This window comes from Mirounga angustirostris, unplaced genomic scaffold (assembly GCF_029215605.1).
Source record: "Mirounga angustirostris isolate CCGP_5_RB_7025 unplaced genomic scaffold, mMirAng1.0.hap1 SCAF_3, whole genome shotgun sequence".
Taxonomy (NCBI): Eukaryota; Metazoa; Chordata; class Mammalia; order Carnivora; family Phocidae; genus Mirounga; species Mirounga angustirostris.
This window is the reverse complement of record NW_026991711.1, coordinates 176,536,589-176,558,732: the sequence shown is the minus strand read 5'-3', so window position 1 is coordinate 176,558,732 and position 22,144 is coordinate 176,536,589. Positions and strand designations below refer to the sequence as shown.

The 22,144-nt window shown below is 53.0% G+C and overlaps 1 protein-coding gene across 4 annotated transcripts; it reads right to left on the bottom strand.

The window, feature by feature from the left end:
• Window positions 1-4,033: 4,033 nt before the first annotated feature.
• Window positions 4,034-12,820, bottom strand: SLC11A1 (solute carrier family 11 member 1). Of its 4 annotated transcripts, XM_045868006.3 has the most exons (15): window positions 12,603-12,801; window positions 11,676-11,809; window positions 10,699-10,821; window positions 10,282-10,401; window positions 9,397-9,503; window positions 8,880-8,950; window positions 8,480-8,547; window positions 8,154-8,309; window positions 7,340-7,498; window positions 6,228-6,317; window positions 5,978-6,097; window positions 5,390-5,539; window positions 4,883-4,956; window positions 4,327-4,480; window positions 4,034-4,183 (listed from the first exon to the last, which is right to left on the bottom strand). In XM_045868006.3, the coding sequence occupies exons 1-15, from the start codon at window positions 12,607-12,609 to the stop codon at window positions 4,073-4,075; spliced, it is 1,644 nt and encodes a 547-aa protein (XP_045723962.1). In that variant the 5' UTR covers window positions 12,610-12,801; the 3' UTR covers window positions 4,034-4,072. The 4 variants fall into 4 exon arrangements, with proteins under 4 accessions (XP_045723962.1, XP_045723963.1, XP_064443113.1 ...); XM_045868007.3 differs by lacking the exon at window positions 4,883-4,956 and having other exon boundaries at window positions 12,603-12,820; XM_064587043.1 differs by lacking the exon at window positions 10,699-10,821 and having other exon boundaries at window positions 12,603-12,807.
• Between the last annotated feature and the right edge of the window lie 9,324 nt (window positions 12,821-22,144).

Below are 22,144 nucleotides of genomic sequence, written 5' to 3'. Positions count from 1 at the left end.
GCCAAATACCACGGACCTCTACGACATGCCACCTGCTCCAAGAGGCCTTCCTAGACCCTTTCTCTACTCCCCACGCCGGGCACGCTGTAATTATTGGGGCGGGGGGGTCATGCGGTGTCCGCACGCAGTGGGCGCTTAATCCCTGCGGGCCAGATTTCTGACGGTGGGGGCGGCCACAGACATCAGCTGTTTGTACGATTTTATTTTTTTATTTTTATTTTTAAAGATTTTCTTCATTTATCTGTCAGAAACAGAGAGAGAGAGGGAACATAAGCAGGGGGAGTGGGAGAGGGAGAAGCAGGCTCCCCGCTGAGGAGGGAACCCGATGCGGGACTCGATCCCAGGACCTTGGGACCATGACCTGAGCCGAAGGCAGACGCTTAACCTCCCGAGCCACCCAGGCATCCCTGTTTGTACGATTTTAAACACCCGTTGCACTTGGGATGTACGGAGACACGAGCTGGCGCGGGGCCCGCGTTTCCACGCGGATTCTTCCCGAGGGAAACTCCCGTGTTATGCGCCGCGAGGTCTGCGGGTGTTTTGTTCTGTTTTGTTTCTCCTGTTTCGGAAGTTCTTTCCATTCTCCTTACTATTTTGTGTTCACAGTTTAAAAAATAATAATAACGCCAAGCCCTGACAAACACGCCTCAGCACTTCCTTCCCCCGCGGGGCCTCGGTGGCGGGGCGGGGCGGGCGCGTCCTGTCCCGTCCAGCCGCCTAGTGCGAGCGCGGCGCACGTCCTCCAGGCCCGGGGCGGGGTGGGTTGGAGGGGGACCCGGGGAGGAGAGAGGCCCTGGGGAGGGGAGAGGCCCAGCGCCGGGGCTGCAGGGCGGGAGAGCGGCGCCGGCCCGAAGGCGCGCCAGCTGCTTGCCGTGCGACGGAGAAGAGAGGAGGCGGCCCGGAGCTGGATGGGACTCCCTCCACCCCCACCCCCCAACCCCCCACTCCAGCCCCAGGCCGGACCCCGCGGCCGTCCTCCTGCCCTTCGGCGCTCACATCGCCGCCAGCGTTGCATTTAATCCTAATAATCGCCGATGTGTAGCTAGCGATTCGTCTGCGTCCTGCTCTAGCTGCGCCCCCTAATCTCGTTCACTCCTCAGAACGACCCCCTTCTTTTCCCATTTTATAGATAAGGAAACTGAGCTCCGAGAAGTGAAGCGACTTGACCCAGCCTTCTGGCGAGGTTAGAGGTGGGGTTCTGGCCACCAAATCGAGACCCCCCCCCTTCAGTTGAGGCCCGGGGCGGGGTGTCAGCTTTATCTCCGGATGCCCAGCTTGCACTGACCCCAAAAGGAAATGTGTGGGGGAGGACTGAATGAACCCTGGACTCATCCCTAGCCTGAGCAGGGCGGCTCACTTTCCTCTCCTTTCCTTTCTCCCTCTCTGAAGGCTGAAACCTGGCCCGGCTGTCCCCTTGGGAGTCAGAGTAGCTGACCAAATGGATAGGGCATCGGGGAGGGTCGCTGCCCACCCCCGGCCCCATCCCCCTCGCCGCGCATCCCTAACGTCAGCCCCCTCCAAGGCCTCTTCCCCTGGGAGACCTTCCCAGGCTCCAAGGCCTTAGAGGGGGACCTTCTCCCAGGGAGGGGTGGTTACCAGGGAGTCAGCAGCCGCCCCCCCCCCCACCTCCGCAGAAGCCGGCAGAAGTGTTCTGTAGGGTCTCGGGGGTTCTTTGGGCTTCCTCCCTGGGGGGGGGGGGGCAGTGTCCACACCCAGCCGCTACCCCATAACTGCACTGCCCCAGCAGCTGGAGGTCACCTTACCCACAGGTTTTTTTACTGCACCCCAGGAGGATCAGATCAGGCGGGCTGTGAGTCCAGAAACCCCAGGACTCCGCTGGGTTCTGACTAGCAACCGTGGACAAGTCTCCTCCATTCAGCACCTCAGCTTCCTCACCTGCCAAAGGGGCTTGCTAGGAGCCCAACCCAGGCAAGTGAAAGGGGGGGGGCTCAGGGCAGAAAGGGAGGGTGTCCTCCTCAGACCCTTGGGGAGAATCCAGGTGCCAGGCCCCCTCCCCGCTCCCTCCCTCTAGGAAGAACCAGAGCTACTGGGGGAGTGGAGGGCAGCCCCTTGTAAGGGCTTCCTGCCCAGAAATGACTGACCTTGGCCTGACCTCATTGCTAATCCCTTGCCCAGGCCCAGGGTAGCCCCGTAGCGGATCCTTTGGTTCCTTCCCCTCCCTGCCTTCCTTGCACCCACATTCTCAGTGGCCGCCTTAACTATTCAGATGCCCGGCCTGCTCCTTCCTCTGGGCTCCCCGGTCCTGCTCTACAAGATCCAAGAACTCCCCACAACGTCGCATGCCTCTGTTTTGCACACACTTGCGCCCCCCCCCCCCCCCCCCCCCCCGCTCCTGGGCAGGTTCATTCTCTCTTGGCTGCCCTCCCCACTTCTCCATTCAGCTTTCAAAATCCTGTTCGGGAGTTACCTGCTCTGGCCCTGGCTTCACTCTTTTCCAGGTGTGCCTGACACACACTTGGGTTGTTCCCTCGCCCCACTGTTGAGTGATTTGCTGTCACTTAACGTAGCTGGCTCCCCCTACTGGAGTGTGAGCAACTTGAGAGCTGACGTCTTTAATTCGGGACTTTGCCTTCCTCCCCCACTTCTAGCACAGGGATGGCACCCAATTAATAGTGAATTGATGGAGAGGGGTGTGCCGGGGTACAGCTGGGGACACCTCCAGGAAGCTGGAGAGGAGTATGGAAGATGCCTCTTTCTCCAGTATCCGGCCCCCATCCATTCCCCTCTTCAGCTAGCGTGGGTCCCACCCTCTCCAGGGCCAAGCCCAGAAGAGGCTACAGCGGCCTTTCAGCTCAGGTGCTGTACCCTCTCCCAACCGTTTCTCTGGTTGGGCCAGACCTGTCCCATCCCGTCCCTCCTTAAGGGCCCCACTCGCATCGTTGCCCTTTTAAGAAAGAGGAAATTCTTCTCATAAACAAGCACCCCAACCAGAGCGCGGAGCTTGCCCCTCCAGATCCTGGGCAAACGGGGGTGCTTCCAGGCACAAGGCCGGCTCCAGGCTCAACCCCGGGAAAGGCCTGACGGCCCTTTCTAGCTACCGCTCTCCGCAGCCCAAAGGCTGGGGTCCGGGAGACCCGAAGAGGGAGGAGGAGGGACTTGGGGGAGCCTAGAAACCGCCCAGGGAGCGTCTGTAAAGTGCAACTCCTGCACCGGGCGAAGGGGTGCCGGGCGGCTCCCAGCGGCCGAAGGGGTTCCCCCGCCCACACAACTCCCCCTTCACCCCCCGCCCCTTCGCCAGGGCGGATTCTGAAGCCCCAGGGCGCGAGGCTCGAGCGCCCGCCTCCTCCTCCCTGGGCGGGAGGAGTGAGGCCGCGGCTGGGAGCGAGGGCGCTCGGGACCGTCCCTGCCCCTAGGGGGAGCTGGGAGTCAGAGCGGAGGGAGCGTTAAGAGCGCGGCGTGGGAGTCCCGGACGCCGGGTCCCCTGGGGAGCTAGCAAATTAATTGGGCCTCCGAGGCACGGACTCTTGGGTTCCACGACCTGGTGCCCGAAGAGGGGACAACTGCGCCTCCGTTTTACTGCCTGGAAAGTGGGTTTCGGGTGGAACAGAAAGTTTGAGGCTACTCTAACGGAGTAGGAGCGAACTGACGTTCGAGTAGAGGGCTGCTTCTAATTGTTCGAGGATTCGTGCTTTCCCGGTTTCTGCTCTCCCGCTCTTTTGGACGAGAAGTGAACTAGCATTTATTGAGCATCCATCAGACTATCCTAAGCGCCAGTTTGGAACCTGTGTCCCGCCCCCAACTGGGTCCCTCCATTGGTCACTCCTATAGGTGCTCAATATTTTTGGAGTTACTATTATTTTTAAGTCCCAAGTGTCAGGCACTGTGTTAAAGTGCTTTATATCCATCTCAAGGTTGGTGTTGTCCCCATTCTACAGATGAGCCCACTAAGACTGGAGGTTAATCACTTGTCCAAGCTAGGAAACAGCAGGTTCTTACGGAACCCAGGTTGGCCTGCCTCCAAAACTCCCACTCCATCTTGCTGCCCCCACACACTCCAGCAGGCCAGTCTGCCCCAGTCATTCCATCTCCCAGCCAGGCCCTGGGTGGGAGTTCATTCAGAGATCTTCCTCCCCTCCTCCTCTTCAGGAAGCCCGTACAAGAAGTGTTGATGGGAGCTGTGGGCCAGAGGGGTGGCTCCATGGGCAATGAGACAGGTCCAGACCTGAGAGAGGGCCGACTGTGAGTCCAGGAGAGAACAAGACCTCCCAGGAAGCCCCGGTGCACCCCCTTCCCCCAGTGCCCTCCATCCTTTGCCTCCTTTCCTTGCCTCCCCCATCCCCAAGGCACCCTCTGGCCCTACAGTACCAGATAGGTGGTGAGACCCAGGTAGACCACGGCCAGGACAGCTACAAGGACGAAGTAGGCCGGGTGGGAGAGGCTGGGCAGGTAGATGACCACGAAGTAGAGGTTGATGGCACAGACTAGCGCCATAATGGAGGTTGTGATGGCCTTGCTCAGCCTAGGGGACAGGAGGGAGGCTCAGGACGGGCTGCATCTCCTCTCCATTGCCCCAAGCCAGCCTGGAGGAGAGTGAGGGGATACACAAAGCCACCTTCTCCGGGCTGTGGGACCTGGAGCAGACCCCTTGCCCACTTCTGTTTCCTGGGCCCTCCAGGCTCCACATTGGCAGGATTTGGCAAGAGCAGAGTTTGAGGTGAGATGGTGAGGAGCTCAGGCTCTAGAAACAGCCTCCCGTCCCCAGATTCCAGTCCTAGTTCCCTACACTTGATAGCTGGGTGACCCTGCACAAGTTCCTTAACCTTTATGAGCTTCTCTGGATACTGGTAATTCCTACCTCTGGGTGGTTGTGAGGATCAAATGCAGAATTGCAAGTCCAGCGTTCGGGTTGGGGAGTACTCACCGGCCATTGGCAAACTCCTGCATGAGGGCTGGCATGCTGGTGAAAGTAAGGATAGGCAGCACAGCAAAGGGAAGCTGGGGAGAAGCAGGAGGATGGGGCTGAGGGACCCTGCCCTCACAATGCAGCAAGAAGGGAGGAGTGGAGCAGGGTTCCAGTCTTGCTCTGCCTGTGTGCCCTTGGGCAAGTCCCCTAACCACTCGGAGCCTTGGGTTCTCCACCCTGTGCCTTCCAAAGTTGTGAGGCTTCTAAGCAGGAGAAAGCATTTAGGGGCTCTGGGCCCAGGCTGCCTGAGTTTGAATGCCAGCTCTCCACTGGTCACTTAACTGTGTATATCAGTTTTCCAATCTGCGAAATAGGGACAATAGTGGTTCCTCTGGGGAACCACTTGCCTAAAGCCAAGGTGTGTTTAGAGGAGTGTTAAGGGTGGGGGGCAGGCTCCATATGGAGGATTGCTGTGGTTCCTGTATAGCTCGGCCGGGGCAAAGATGCTAGGCACCACGGGCTCACCAGCAGGCTCTGCAGCACGTTGAGCAGGTCGTTGAGACCTGACAGGTCTTTCAGGTCCCTGAAGACGGCCACGAGCACGGTGGGCAGGATGGCGCAGGAGCGAGTGAGGAGCACGCGGGCAAAGCGTGACCACCGCAGCTTCAGGAAGCCCTGGGTTGTGGGGTGGGCACCTTGGTGGTGGGGTCAGGACTAGGGATTCCAGAGGAGGGATCCTCTATCGTCCCTCAGCCCATCTCGCACCAGGGGAAACCCCCTATTTTTCCATCTCTAAAATGCGGGCAGCTCTGACTCTAGTTGGCGGAGAAAGGATGGATGAGGAAAAATGGGGGGGTTCCCCCCACAGCTGATTGCTTAAGACTAAGCTTTTGGGGAAAAGGCTCCTATTAGTCGTGGGTCTGCAGGCTTGAGCCAGTAACCTCACTTCTCTGCGTGTTTTCTCATCGTTAAACCGGGGTGGGGTGCGGGGGGGCGCTTACAATAGCGCCCTCTGGGCTGCTTTAAGGAGCAATGGGGCTGGTATCTGAGCCCCCAGTGGTGTACCCATTGACCTGGGATCCCTGGCCCTTCCCGGCCCGCCCCAGACCCCACCTCCATCACAAACTGTCCCGCGTAGGTGCCGGTCATGGTGGAGCTCTGCCCGGCCGCTAGGAGACCCACGGCCCAGATGTAGAGCGCAGCCGGGCCGAAGACGCAGCCCAGAATCACGCCCTGCAGGGCGAGGTGTGGTTAGGCCTGTGGCACCGCCCCTCGCGCAGGCTCCGCCCTAAGGTGGGCGTGGCCAAGAGCCCGGCTGGGGCTGGACTATTAGCTTCCACGCCCTCCCCTGCCTGGTGCTTACTCCTTGGTAAATGTCCACCTCCACCGTAAGGTTGTTCTTGGGGAAGATCTTGGCGTAGTCGTGGAGGCTGCTGTTGGCACAGACGTTGAACTGTGGACACCGGGACAGTAGGAAGGGGATGTGAAGATGCACACAAGGGGATGCACAGTTTCAGAAAATCAGACAGCCAGGCCTTGACCAGGGGTGGAAAACTGGTGACCCGCGGGCTGAATCCGGCCAGATATATTTTGCTTGACTAACGGATGTTTTTCCTCTGTAATGTGAATTTGTTGCCAACATCTAAAATTGAGGAGAATTCACCCAGGAACCCGGTTTCCAGGGCTCTGTTGGGTTTGTAAGGGCTAGCATTACCACAAAGGGGCGATTGGTTGGCCGTGACCTAATAGTCTCCTCTCCCTTACACTGGACCCACTTACCACAGCCCTGAGGAGCCAGTCCTCCCCCTGCAGTGCTTGGCATTCAGAAAGCACCCACACCTGGCTAGCAGTTGTTAGAGCCGCGTGACAGAGACCCACTCAGGAAGGAGAGAGGCCCAGGTCCCAAATCCCAGAGAGCCAGTGAGGAGCTTTGTATCATTGGCTGCTAAATCCCCAGGGTCAAGGCACTGCCTGATCCCTAACACATACTCAGTAAATCTTTGCTGGATGAATGATGGTTTATCTGCTAACAATGAAGATGATCAGGAGAGAGGACTCAGAGAAGAAAAGGACTGCTTGAACAGTCCCAACTCTGTGCTCATGCTCAGGCAGGCACCTACTCCCAGAATGCCCTCCCTGCAGTTCGCTGGACAAATCCTGGCCATCCGTCAAGGTACAGCTGGAATGCTGGGTCCTAGGACTGAGACTCAGCTCCTCCCTCCCAGTCACCTCCTTTGGATGTCGGTGCCTTGCCGCCCCTGGGGTGGGTTGCCTGGGGGGAGCCGTGACTCCCCAGCAGAGTGGGTAAGGGGTCTCAGCCAGAGGCCCGGTCACAGACACCCTCCTCTACCAGTGCCGGAAGTGCAGGACGGACACTCAAAGAGCTCAGATGCATTGCCTGGTGTCCCCAGCAGAGCCTGCAGGGCTTGGGGGTTGGGGAGGCCGGCTGTGGCTGTGTGGGGAGGTACATCTCACCGCAGCCTCGTTGGTTTGCTGGTAGAAGGCCTGCCCAAACACGGCTACAACAAAGAGATTGATGAAGAAGGAGACAGACAGGGCGATGGTGGCCTCAATCAGGAAGTACATGTTGGCTTCTCGGATTTCCGTCCAGCGGGACCGGTCTATCTCTCGAGACTAAGAAGGTCAGAGGGGAGGAAAGAGCCAAAGTTCCTCAGGGCTCCCCCAACATTCTCCACCCTCACACTTCTACCTATGTTCCCTTCAAACCCCAGTTCTTTCTAAAGCCCTCCCCGTGGCAGTTTGGGACAGGCCTTGGTCAGCTGACACCCCTCCTGCATGCCCAGTAATATTCTGCCTCAGGGCCTTTGCACTTGCCATTCCCTCTGCTTGGAATATCTTCTCCCTGATCTTCCTTCGCATCCTTCATGTCTCAAAGGTTACCTCCTTACAAAGGTCTTTCCCGACTACCTTTTCTAAAGTAGCTCCTGCTTAGTCATTCTCTATCATATTTCTCTGTTTCCTTCCTTCAAAGCATCTTTCACAATCTATGTTTGTTTCCTTTACCTGTTTACTGGCTCTTGGTCTGTCTGCCCCACTAGAATACAAGCCCCAGAAAGGCAGATGACTTGTCTGTCTTTGCATCACTGACCCCTGGCTCTCAGCACACAGTAGACCCTCTATTGCTACATATTGGATAAGGAGAGAATGATTCACTTCCCGCCTAAAATCGGGAAGGCAGGAGCCAAAGGGGCGGGGCTCCCGGCTTGGAGGCGGTGTGAGCGGCGGCGGAAGGGAGCAGGCATCTCTCCGTCCCCTCGCCTCGGCTCACCTTCACCAGGGCCGAGTGCAGGTAGATGTTGTGAGGCATGATGATGGCGCCGACGATGCCCACGGCCTGCAGCAGCTCTGGACGGCCGCAGCCGCGGCACGAGGGCAGGAGCAGGCCCTGGAGAAGCGCTAGCTGGGCCGGCCGCGCCACCACGTACTGCGGGGAGACGCCTGGTCGGGCCGAGCCCTGGGCCGTCGTTCCCACCCTCCGCCCGGACCCTGGCCGCTAGGGGGCGTGGCCAGAGGCCGCGGCCCCCGCCCCCTCAGCTCCGCAAGGGGCACCGACGAATGGCCTTGGCGGAGGGTAATGCGGCTTTGGCTTCCCACCTCGTAGCCGAAGGTCAAGGCCATAATTGTAATAAGCAATCCAAAAAAGGCTTCCAGCTTCCGCAACCCTAGTGGGAAGGCAAAGGATCACAACAACAACAACAACAATTGGAACGTAAGCGATTATTAATGGCTAATACCTTGGGCACTTTGTTCTAGGCACCGTGTCAAGGGCTTCACAGATATGACCTCAGTGAATCCTCACCACAGCCCTGTGACGTCTGTGCTGTTATTATCCCCATGGTATAGATGAAGAAACCCACGTCCAAGTAACTTGCTCAAGGCCACACAGCCAGAGGGAGGGGGCTGGGAGTCTCTGTCTCCTCTCAGTACAGCAGAGTATGGTTTATACACACTCACTTGTTCCCCCAACCCGGTCCCCTGTGAGGGGCATACCCACCGTAGTTGTCAAGGAAGAGGAAGAAGAAGGTGTCCACGATGGTGATGAGGACGCCGCCCCAGAGTGGGATTCTGAAACCGGAGTGGCCAGCCAGGGTCAGCCCAGCCTGGTGCAGGGGTCTGGAACTCCCACTCCCAGGGCAGGTGACTGTGGAATATGGCCTCCTGGGAACAGGGACCCACGTGGTGGCCCCAGGCAGGGAAGGGAGAGGGGAGCGGGAGTGTGTTGGAGCTGGGAAAATGGCACAAAACCCAAGGAAGGGCCCAGCTGGGTGGGGGACCAGCCTGGGGCTGCAGTCCCCAGGCCGCCTGGCGAAGCCCGCCTGGCGACCGGTGTCTGTGTGACTTTAGACGAGTCACTTCACGTTTCTGGGTCTCAGAATTTCAGCATCTCTCAGATGCCCCCCAGCCGGCAACACAGCACAACAGCTCTAAGTCAGAGGGGACTGCGGCGTGAAAGGGACTCAGGGAAATATGAGGCCCTGGACTGGAGAGCTGGGGCCCACTGGGGGCAGTACCGTCCCGCTGAGAGCAGACTGAACGCGATGGCCGTGCCGATGACCTCCTGCATGTCCGAGCCCACTATGGCTAGCTCGATGGTCAGCCAGAGGAGGGTGCGGGGCACCTGGGGGAGGAGGTGACACTTCACCAACGTTGGGCCAGTTGTCCTTGATGCCCCATGGCTTTCCATACCCGGCACTATCTTGTTGGGAGGGCAGCCTGCACGAGACCCCTGCCGGCCTCGCCCGCTGGCTTCCATTTAGGTTTTGTAGGAAACAATTAAGGGAGATGGAAAGGCAGGGAGAGATCATTTTTCCCCCCCTACTTCTAGTGGTGTTCCCGGCAGTGGTGCCGGCCAGGGCACCAGGCAGCCTGGGCTCTTCGGTATTGGTGGCCATTTCGACAGCAGTGGCCGGGCTTCCAGAAGCTTGGCAGCAAATGATGGCTCTTGGGCAGCTGCCCAGCAGCTTTCTGATTTCTGGGTAACACCCCCTTCCCTTGCTCCTCCAGCCCTTCCAATACCTTTGTGACTGCATCCCTGCATTAAATACCTTTGAAATCCCTTGTGGCGTGGTTTTTGTTTTCCCGCCTGGACACTCACAGCAGGGAAGTCCAGTGTCCACCCCAGCCAATGACCATCTCAAGCCAATGCCTGCCTATTTTGCACCTTGGGCAAGTCACTTTCCCAGGTTTCAACATCCCCTCCTGTAAAACGAGCAGGGATCTCTAACGTCCCTCTCAGTCTGTGCGCTATTAGTTTGAGCCTCAGTCTTCCCATTTATCAAATGGACTTGTGAGGCCCCGCTTGAGATGATGTATTTATTTGATCATGGACGCTGTAAAACTGTTTGGGGTTTGGGGTCTGTGGGTGGGTGCTCCCTGTCCAGACCCTCCAAGCTCACCTTAGGGTAGTAGAGGTGGCAGACCTCGCCCAAGTCCTTGCCTGTCACCGTGCCCAGCCGGGCAGCAAGCCGCTGACAGAGCAGGCCCAGCACGGTGGCCCACAGCAGCACCCAGAGCAGCTGCGGGGAAGCAGGGGGAGGCCTTCAGTGCGGGGGGTGCTGTCTGACAACCCCAAGCTGCCGCTGGTACCCCTCTAACCAAGCACACCCCTTGGGGAGAGAGTAGAGGAGATGGAGGGAGAAGACCAACACTCCCACCCCCCCACACACACTCTGGCAGGGCAGCCCTGAGGACCCTTTTCAGGCCCATTTGAACTTGATGCTTGCTCCGCCCAACACCAGCCATGCCGTCCGCTCTGGGGAAATGTGGCAAGTTGAGGGGTCTCTGCCCTCCCCAGGGTGCCCCGACTCAATCACTTTGAATCCAGCCACAGCACCAGCCTGAAGATCTGACTCAATGTTTCCTGGGTCCAGGAAAGCGATGCTCATGAGGAAGCCAGGCCCCGTGAAGGCCCACAGCTTCCTCAGGCTGAATGCGCCCTGTGGGTGGGAGTGAAGCGAGGAGATGCTGGGTAGAGGGGTGGTAGCAATGCGCCTTGGCCTGCCCCCCAGCTGAACCCCCTCTGGGCTTATCAGCCCAGGCTGTCTGGCCCTGCCCCTTCCTCCCCCCCACCATTCCCGGAGCTACCACCCCTGGGGGATCGTGGAGGGTGTGGGGTGGGAGGAAGCAACAGGATCTGCTGAGTCATAGTGGATCTGCCTTCTGGATCTGTTCAATTTGGCAACCGGCCTGCAACTGACCAGTCCACCTGAAGCTTGCCCTGACTCAGCAGATCCTCAGAGCCCAGAGGGGGTTTTTTTTCTGGGGTCAAGCCTCTCTGGTCCTGCTCCTCCTTCCCCAGTTCCTTCTCAAACCACAGTCCCTCCTCTCTGGAGTCCACTGAGCCTCGGGTCTCCCCACCCCATTCCAGGGCTAGGCCTGGCAGCCTGAGGATCTGCTAAAGATTCTGGAAGTTCAGGCCGACAGCATCCTAGAAAACAGCCTGCAGTTCCCTTCACTTCTCCCGATGCCCTCGAGCCGGTCCTTTCCTTTAGTACTACAACAAATCCTTGAGGCTCCAGCCTGAGCTCCCCCCAGGCCCCTTTCTGTCTGTAAGAAAGCTGGGATTCATTCAGAAAGCCGCTTGATCATTTTTAGACAAAACCTGAGCCCCCCAGCCAAGTGCTAAGTAAGGATGGAAGCAGGAGAAGGGCAGTCGCCACCGCCAGTCACTGCTGCTCAGAGCTGGAAGGAACTTGCCAGGGTCTTCCGGAGCCCTCCTTCCCCCAGCCTGTGAGATCTGATAGCATGCTGTCAGTCCTGAAAGACCCCAGGAAGTTTCCAGCATTCCTACCAGTTCTGTGTCGGGGATGGGGATCTTCTCACTCAGGTAGGTTGTTCTGAGAGGTTCTTGCTGTGGCTCTGAGCTCGGTGGGCTGGAGATGGAGCCATAGTTGGGCCTGCTTAGACTTTGAGGGTTCTTGTCACCTGCAAAGGGCCCCAAGGAGGTATGGTGACTGATTGGTTTCTTTCTGGTGGCCCAAGGCTAAAGCCCTCTGTTCTCCTCCCCCACAGCCTTCTGGCAAAGTGGAGAAATTAAGGCCCAAGTAAACAGGAGCCCTTGGCTCCCATCTTGGGTCCATCACCTCCACCCTTTGACTAAATGTTTCAAGATTTAATTAAATTAATTAATTTGTTAATTAATTAATTAATTTTTTTTTTTTTGAGAGAAAGAGCAAGCATGCCCAAGGGGGAGGAAGAGAGGGAGGAGGGGGAGAGAGAATCTCAAGCAGATTCCACGCTGGGCATGGAGCCCAACTTAGGGCTCAGTCTCACGACCTGAGCTGAAATCAAGAGTCGGACGCTTAGCTGACTGAGCCACCCAGGCGCCCTGACCGACCAAATGTTTCAGAAGACATGTGGGAATACAGTTTCTAGAATAACTCTCCTTCCATGTGGGCACAAAGATTCCCAAATCCACATCTCTCCTGCCACAAAGGATGCAGAGGGGGACACTGGACTCTGAAGAGGGCATACTGATGCCCATGTGTAAGCCCCGTGGCCTCACTGCTGCCTCCTCCACCAGCCAGGTGAACTCCAAGAGCTCCAAATGCATAGAGAACAGACAAAGGGGACATTATGCACTTGGGGATGCAAAGAGCCCACCCCCAGACTGGGGTCTGGAATTAGGTAGAGACCAAGATACCCATGGGGGATCAGAGGGCTCCTTTGCCTCCTCCCAACCCCCCTTTAGGACTCTGACCCTGGAGGGGCTACTCACCTGTCATGAGAACGGCAGACTCAAGCACTCTTCGTGTGAGTGGGATGTTAGCAGCCACTCAGCAGGCACACTCCCTCTCTGAGGGCTGGAGCATATCAATGTGCAAGGCCACGCCCTCCTATCCATCCTCAGCTGATCTCAGCTGTCCTCACATACATTGCGAAACACTTTCCAAAGGCAGAAGTGGCCAGCTCTGGCGGAACGTCTCGATGACCAAAATGCAGGAACTTTCTTTCCTCCTGGCCCGAGGCCCACAACGCTTTTGACCCCCTTCCAGGTGCCGTACATTCTGTGTCTCCCAAGTTAGCTCTGATTTCAAGACATTTCCTGCTGCTTGGGTGTTCATGTCCAGATCACATGCCCACACACAAGCAGTCAGGCCCTTCTCTTCAGTCTGGAGTCCCCAGCAATGGGAGTCCTGATGGCTAGCAGGCCTCAGTTTCCTACTGAGTGCCTCAGAGGAGAAGACCTTTGGGCACTGCGACAGGCACAAGCCCTGATGACTCAGGCCAAGGAGAGCTTCCGAAGAATGAGGCACTGGAACTCTGGTCCCGATTCTGCCACTGATTCACTTGAGATTGTCACCAGGCCGTCCCTTTCTCTGAACTTGGTTCTTCTGTTACATGAAGGGCTCAGACTAGCTAAGAGGTCAAAACAGTAGGTGCCCAAGAAGGCCAGGCAGGTCAGATAGACTAGGAGACAGGTGAGGAGTAAAAAAAGTGTCAGCTCAGTGTTCAACGATGAATGATGCCAAGCCTCAGTATCAGTGGGTAACAGGGAGTGGTGGAGACTGTAGCAAAACAAAGGACACATACTCTGTCCAAAGGGGGCAGTGCCTACAGAGTTCTAGCCAGTTGTCATGTGGGAATGTGTGCCCACTGTCACCATGTCTTCTGATCTGTCAAGGATATTGGAAGATGTTGAGTTTTGTTCTGTTTTTTTTTAAGATTTTATTTATTTATTCATAAGAGACAGAGACAGAGACAGAAGGAGAAGCAGGCTCCCCGCTGAGCAGGGAGCCCCATGAGGGGCTCGATCCCAGGACCCTGGGATCATGACCTGAGCTGAAGGCAGATGCTTAACCATCTGAGCCACCCAGGTGCCCAGGAAGATATTGAGTTTTATGCAACATATGCCTCTTGAATCTTAGGCTCAAAAAAATTGAAAATATTGTATAATTTAAACAAAATATTTCTTTAGGCTAGCTTCCACTTGAGGGTTATCGGTCTGTATCTGGATAAATGGGGGGTAAGACTCTTTTCAATTCCTGATTGCTTCTCCTTGTCTGTCCTGTGCCCCCACTGCTTCCCTCCCTTAGGGTCTTCTTCCCGTGCCCACTCCCGTCCTCTATCCTGTGGCCTTCCTTTTCTGCCAGGAAGATTCAAAACCAATCTTTGGGGTTTCCAACGCCAAGGTCTGAAACCTCAGGATCCAGGGAAAACAGGTGCAAGCTCTGGGGCCCAGCTCTGAACAGGGATATGATGTATCCCCATGTTGAGTCAAACACATTAGCCAAAGCTTGGGATCTGGATGGGGGGAGCTGGCAACCAATTACCTGGCTCCTCATGGATGGGGGAGGTTGGAGGGACTGGAGAGGAGGTGGTGCGGGAAGAAGAGTGAATGATAGGTCATAAGGGAGAGAGGAACATCATGGTTTGTCACTGTGCAATCCAGTTGTTCAGCGTGCTGACACTGTCTCAAATTTCCCAATCACTGCCTTGGGCTCATGTGGGGTCGGCTGGGGTAGGATGTTGTGATGATTAATTTTATTGTCAATTTGGCAGGGTCACAGTGTGCCCAGATACTTGGTCAAATATTCAGGGTGTGTTGGTGAAGGAGGGTATTTTTGGAGATTAACATTGGAATCCACACGCTGAGTACAGCAGATTTCTCTCCCTAATGAGGGTGGGCCTCATCCAACCAATTGAACAGAACAAAGGGCTGAGTAAGGGAGAGTTCACTCTCTCTGCCTATCTTTTTTTTTTTTTTTTAAGATTTTATTTATTTATTTGACAGAGAGAGACACAGCAAGAGAGGGAACACAAGCAAGGGGAGTGGGAGAGGGAGAAGCAGGCTCCCCGCGGAGCAGGGAGCCCGATGTGGGGCTCGATCTCAGGACCCTGGGATCATGACCTGAGCTAAAGGCAGACGCTTAACGACTGAGCCACCCAGGTGCCCCTCTCTGCCTATCTTTGAACTGAGATATTGGTCTTCTCTTGCCTTCAGGCTTGGCTGGGACTGGAACTTAGATCATTGTCTCTCCTGCTTCTTAGGCCTTCAAACTCAGACCGGAATTACACGTACCATCAACTCTCCTGGGGCTCCAGCTTGCAGACCTTGGGACTCCTCAGCCTCCATACTCATGTGAACAGTTCCTTAGTATCTACCTATCTATCTGTCTGTATTTTCTATTGGTTCTGTTTCTCTGGCGAACCCTAAGACAGAAGTCTTCCTCTTCGCATCTTTTGTGGAGTTTTACCTGGACTCAGTAAGTGTAATTAATTAATGACTGATCAGGGGTGCCTGATCAGTGATCTAGTTTTATATTTTTATAAATTATATATATATATATATAAAACTAGATCACTCGTTTTATATTTACTTTTAAGTCTGTCATCTATTTTGAGAGAATTGGACTCCATGAAAGCTCACCTTGTACGTGCAGGTGGACATACAAGCCTGTATGGCTGGAGGGTAAAATGGCACAGCTGCGCTGGAAATAGTTTGGGAATTTCTTAAAAAAGCTAAAGATGCAGGGGCGCCTGGGTGGCTCAGTCGTTAAGCGTCTGCCTTCGGCTCAGGTCATGATCACAGGGTCCTGGGATCGAGCCCCGCATCGGGCTCCCTGCTCCGCGGGAGGCCTGCTTCTCCCTCTCCCACTCCCCCTGCTTGTGTTCCCTCTCTTGCTTTGTCTCTCTCTGTCAAATAAATAAATAAAATCTTAAAAAAAAAAAAAACTAAACTAAAGATGCAACTACCATATGATCTAGCAACTGCACTCCTAGGCATTTTTTCCCAGAGAAATAGTTCATATTCACCCAAACACTGCACCCAATTTTTTATAGCAGCTTTATTCATAATAGCCCAAATTGGAAGCAACCCACATTGTCCTTTACTAGATGAATGGTTAAGCAAACTGTAGTATATCTACACCAAAGAATATACTCCTGGGCATTTATCCCAGAGAAACTAAAATGTATGTTCACACAAAAATCTGTATGCAAGTTGCAGCTTTATTTGTAATAGTCAAAAACTAGAATTAGCCCAGATGTCCTTCAACAGGAGAATGGTTACACTAACTGGGCTGTACAGACCATGGATTACAACTCCTCGGTAAAAGAAACAAACTATCGATACACACAATGATTTGGATGAATCTCCTGGGAAATTATGCTGAGTGAAAAAAGTCTATCTCAGGAGGTTACATACTGTATTGTTCCATTTACAGAACATTTTTGCAATGACAAAGTTTTGGAAGTGAATGTCAGAGTAGTGACCACCAGCGGGTATCGGTGGAGGGTGGAGAGGGAGGTGGGTGTGACTATGGAAGGGTAACTTGAAAGATCCTTTTGGTGTTGGAGCTGTTCAAGTATTTTGACCTTGGTGCTGGATCCACAAACCTACACACGTGGTAAAATTGTATAGAGCTTAGCGCACACACACACACACACACATACACACGAGTACAGATAAAACAGGAAATCTGAAAAAGATGAATGGATTATGTCAATGTCAATATCCTGGTTGTACTGAAAGCAGGGTTAAACAGATACTTGACACCCATGTTCATAGCAACATTTTCCACAAAAGCCAAAAGCCAACAACAGCCCAACTGTTCACAACAGATGAATAAACAATATGTGGTCTATCCATACAATAGATTATTATTCAGCCTCAAAAAGGAATGAGAGTCTGGGGGCTCCTAGGTGGCTCAGTCAGTTGAGCGTCTGACTCTTAGTTTCAGCTCAGGTCATGACCTCAGGGTTGTGGGACTGAGCCCCACATTGGGTTCCGCGCTCAGCAGGGAGTCTGCTTGGGATTCTCGCTCTCCCTCTCTCTCTGCCCCTCCCCCCACTCTCTCTAAAGTAAATAAAAATAAATCTTCAAAAAAAAAAAGGGGGAATGAAAGTCTTATACATGCTATAACATGGATGAGTCTTGAAAACTTTATGAGAAGTGAAATAAGCCAGACACCAAAGGACAAATATTGTATGATTCCACTTATATGAGTTTCTCAGAACAGACAAATTTATAGAAACAGAAAGTAGAAGGATGAGTTCCAGGAGCTAGGGGAAGGGAGCAGGGGAAGTTACTGTTCAATGGGTATAGAGTTTAATCGAGGACGGTAACAATGTTCCGGAAATGGATGGTGGTAATGGTTGCACAACAGTGTGAATATCCTTAGTGTCACTGAATTATACACCCAAAGATGGTTAAAAGGGTAAATTTTATGTATATTTTGCCACCCCCCAAAAAGGTGGGAAAAAAAATCCTGGCTATAATATTGTATAATAGGTCTGCAAGATGTTAGCACTGGGAGGGGGGGGGAGTGGGCAGAGTGTACATGAGATCTCTCTCAATTTTTTCCTACAGCTATGTGTGAATCTGCAATTATCTCAATATTTTTTTATTTTTTATTTTTTTAAGATTTTATTTATTTATTTGACAGAGAGAGAAATAGCGAGAGCAGGAACACAAGCAGGGGGAATGGGAGAGGGAGAAGCAGGCTTCTTGCTGAGCAGGGAGCCCGATGCGGGGCTCGATCCCAGGAACCTGGGATCATGACCTGAGCCGAAGGCAGACGCTTAACGACTGAGCCACCCAGGCGCCCCAATTATCTCAATATTTAAAGTGGAGGGAAAAGGTGGGTTTTATTGAATGGATATTATACTTCCATAACATTGATTAAAAAACACCACCCACCACCACCCACCAGAGCTTCTGGAATCAAATGGCCTGGGCTTGAATCTGACTTTTACTAGTTCTGTGACACAGGCAAGTTTCCTAGGCCCTCAGTTTCCTTGCCTGGAAAGTGGGGATAATAAGAGTACTTACCCCAAAGAGTGTTTGTGAAGCGCAGGAAATGCACCTGCTTTTTAAATGGGTTTCCAAAATGTCGCCGGCCACCGCCAATCCTTCGCCACCCCAGACGCATTTTCTTCTACTAACATCGCAGCCCCTGGTGGTTGGGTGCCCACACTTGCCCACACAAGCCTTTGGATTCAGTGCAGCTCAAACGGGAAATCTGTGAGGATGGGATAATGGGACAGTTGCACGCGATATCTCATAAAACAAAATGAGGAAACCATCAAACTGAACAAGAACAGCTTTTGTGACAGATGCTGGTGTTGGGGGAACAGCTGATTCAACCAAAGGCGGGGAGGCTCGCAATAGAGTCAGAAGGCCATGTCTGCACCTTCCAAGGACGTTACAAGCCCTCGGGTTTGAGTCTGTTGTCCAATGTCTAAATGTAAGACTTTTCTTGTGGGGCTCCATCTGTCTGTAGCATCGCTCTTAGTTTATCTGCTCACCTACGGCTTCTTGTGGGAGCAAAGAAAACACACAGGCAGGCATGTGGGCATTTGCCTGACCCACTCCAGGGTCTTTCAGTCTCCTGGACAGCAGGCAGTGCTTCCATTGGGTTCCCAGACCCTCCACCATCCCATCCTGAACCCTTGCAGTAGCTAAAACATTCCAAGCTCCCTGCCTCTCACCTCCAGGACTCTGCAATTGCTGCTTCCTCCTCAAACATCCCCCACACCCTTTGCCTGGCAAACAGCATTTTGTCCTTCAGGATGCAGCTCTGGTGTGACCTCTTCCGGGAAGCCTTCTTTGATTTCTCCAGGCCCAGGCTGTGTGCTCCCTCAGCACAATGCCCTTCCCATGCAACTCAGCTGTGAGGCTGCTGTCAGGGATAGTGCAGTAGGGAATGGGCAGCTTCTGGGTGCCTGGGGAAGGAGAAAGACAGTGTACAGTCAAGCCTACTTTGGAAGTACCTAAAGCAGGAAGATGCCTCTTCCCTGTTCTGGGATCTGTCTCCAGAGAGCCACACCTGATCTGTTTATCAGAGTGAATTTACACATGTATTCGAGCCAGATGCCCTGAGTCCAAATCCTGGCTCTGCCCCGAGCCAGTTGCATGTCTTGGCCTTAACCTTTCCCTCATTTGTGAAATGGGTACAATAATAGAACTGACCTAGAAGGGGTGGTGTTGTGAGAATCACATGAATTACCATATGTAGAGGGATTAAAATAATAAGGGCTATCTAGCATTTGCTCTTATATTATTGTTGTTCATTTCCCTCTGCCTCCCTGGGCTCCCACGCCAGGTCAAGTGCACATTTAACACTCTACTGTTGCATGTATACATTTCCTTCTTAGCTCTTTCCATGTTCTGCACTCACACATTCATTCATGGGGTCCTTGACTAATGTCTCTTCTCTTCTAGGCTGTGTGCCATGAGGGTAGGGCCGGGCCTTGATACTCCCACAGCAAGTCGCCGGATCCAAGGGAGCTCAGCAGAGGAAGGATCTCAGTGGGTCAGATGTCACAGCCCTTCCAGAGCATCGGGGACTGGAGATGACTCTCCAGATCTCTGTGGAGTGTTCTGGGTACGCTGGGCTGAGCAGCTTTGGTTTCAGTTCTCCACACATGAAGTGAACTTGCCAGGGCCGGGGGGCCCTCTGCGACCCAGCCCTGCCTACCTCACGATGACTGAGCACACTAGTACTCCAGCCTTCCTGGCCTTCTGAGTGCAACATGCTCAAGAGCCCTTGCGCTTGCTGTTCCCTCTGCCTAGCATGCTTTTCCTACAGCTCTCCACAGGTCTGACTCCTTGGCATTCATTCAGGCCCCAGTTCAACTGAGAGGCCAGGAAGGCCCTCCCTGAAATCTCTACCCTCAACCCTTCAACCCTGAGTCACTGTCTACCCATGACTTGACTTTTTTTCCCCCATAAAATTCCAAAATTGCACGTATGAAATGATTTTTTGTGTTTACTATCTCCCCGTGCAACCAGCAAGCATTGTGAGGACAGGGACTTTGTCCTGTCACTGCCGATCTCCCACTGCCCAGAAGGATCCTGGCACATGGAAGGGATCCCCATATTTGTTGAGCTGAGTGCCAGGTTGAATGGAGAGACCTTACCCTCTGAGAGAGCTGCTGCCGTCCAATATGGCAGCCACTGGCCACATGTGGCCAGATTAAAAGTAAAATTAAGGTAAAACTCCAATTCCTCAGTCATATGAACCACGATTTCTAGCACTCAGTGGCCACATATGACTAGTGGCTACCATATTGGACATAGCAGATACAGACCATTTCCATCACTGCGGGAAGATCTGTGGCATCCAGTTGCTCTAGACCAGAAACACACATTGCGCTTTCCTACCTTTACTCTTCACTCATGTCATTTCCTCTGCCTGTAATGCTTTATCTGATCCTTAATAAAAATCCTACACGTATAGAATTTGGGAATGTTAAAACAAACAAACAAAAGCCTTAAGATCAATTCAACAATTACACTTCTGAGAATGTATCCTTCGGTAAATAATTGTTGATACATGGGAGGATTTAGCTACAGAGATGTTCAATGCAGCACTGTTTATGGTAGTCAACCCCCCCAAAAAAACAGACAAAAAGCAAGCAGTGGGGAGAGATTGGTTAAATTATGGTAGAGCCATCTGGGGCGCCTGGGTGTCTCAGTCCGTTAATTGGCCAACTGTTGATTTTGGCTCAGGTCATGATCTCAGGGCCCAGGGATGGAGCCTCAAGACTGGCTCTGTGCTCCTCGGGGAGTCAGCTTGAGGATTCTCTCTCTCCCTCTCCCTCTGCACCGCCCCCCCCCACTGTGTTCTCTATCTCTCTCTAAAATAAATAAATCTTTAAAAAAATTATGGTACAGCCATCAAAAATAGAGGACTGTATAATACCATGGAATTCTTTCAAAATATATTGTTAAATGAAAGAAAGCCTGGGGATTAACATAAGAATAAAAAAAAATTAAAAAAAAAATTAAAAAAAAAAGCCAGTTATAATACAGGAAAAAAGTTACAAAACACAAGGAGATTGGGGCTAGAAGTTTCCAGCTTTATCTGTAATGTCTGAAACTTTGAAGAATATAATTAAGTATGTAATTATCAGTTAATGAGCATTATTACTATATGATTTCATTTTTGTTTAAAAAAAGTCCCTTGGAGTTTTAAAGACAGATCAAACATTCTATATAAAAGTGCTTGACATGGGGGCACCTGGCTGGCTTGGTCAGAGGAGCATGTGACTCTTGATCTTGGGGTCATGAGTTTGAACACCACATTGGGTGTAGAGATTTCTTAAAAAAAAAGAATTTTTAAAAAAGTGCTTAACGGGAGGCTAATATAATATTGTATTGCAACTATTCTTCAAAAATAAAAAAAAAGGCAATGTTAAGACAGTAAACAAAAAACTTCTTGACAGAGTAAATGCTGAACAAACATGGGCCACTTTTATGCATCAAAAAAAGAGTAAAGAGCATATTTGCCAAAATGTTAAGAGCGGCAGCCTATAGTTTGAGAAATTGGGGTGAATTCACGTTCTTCTTTTGGTTTAGCCCCCTTTTCTCAGTTTTCTCTAGTGAAGATGCATTTCTTTTGAAATAGGGTTATGGGGACAATAAAATATATTTTTAAAAATTCTTTAAGGCTCAACTCAAGCGATAGTTCTCCACGAAGCCTTGCTGCCCTGAGTCCAGAGTCACGGCCGCCCTCATCACAAAGTGGAGCTTGGGCGGGGACGGGAGGGGGAGGCAGGGTCTCTTCAGCTGGAAGAGGCGGGCCCATGAGTGCGAAAACGGAGGAATGGAGCCTGCACCCCCTTTACCAGCTGTCCTGGAGAAGCTTGCCTAATATTTGCTGATGAGCCGTGGCCTGCCCTGGGCAGAAACAAAGCCATTGGCCAGATTGACATTGTACAAGGAGCCTAAAGGAGCCGAGGATCTCCTGCCTATCCTTTTTTTCTCAGGGATCCGGTAACTGGGGACCCTGCATGCAGTTTGGGGGTTCCTGTGTGTCACTGGAAAAGGAGGTAGAGTGTGAGAACTGGCCGCCCACGTGTTTTGGGAGGCTTCGGAGGTGATGAGCGAGGCCAGTGGGGATCCAGATCCCCCACCAGCCCCTGCTCTTTTTCTTGGTTGGGGGGTGGGGGTGGGTGGAAGCAGGGTAATTTGGCTTATGCTTAGTGGCACCCAGAAGCCCTGCCCCTCTATCCCTACTAACCTAGTGACCGAGAGTGTGGGTTTCGGCATCAACGTCCAGGTTTGACTCCTGCTTGCTACGTACTAACTCTGTGAGTTACTTAACCTTTCCGCGCCTCTATTTGCTTATCCGTAAAATAGGACTGTTGATTACAGCATCTTGGAAGAAGCGTGAAATTCGCTGGGTAAACTCTGTTAACAGTTCCTCTTTTTAGCCAAGACACAAGACTCTGGCCAGGGAAGGTTCCCGCGCCCACAGCAGAACCGCGGGGGTGGGGCCCATTTATTCCCCAAAGAACCCGCAGCTCGGAAGG

Bases quoted from the DNA above. Each gene is read 5' to 3' on its own strand.
- SLC11A1 (XM_045868006.3), bottom strand. The intron at 4,957-5,389 runs GTGAGCCCGTGG...GCTTCTCCCCAG, and splicing joins ACGTGCTGCAGAGCCTGCTG to CTTCCCTTTGCTGTGCTGCC. The intron at 4,481-4,882 runs GTGAGTACTCCC...CCTGTCCCCTAG, and splicing joins CAGGAGTTTGCCAATGGCCG to GCTGAGCAAGGCCATCACAA.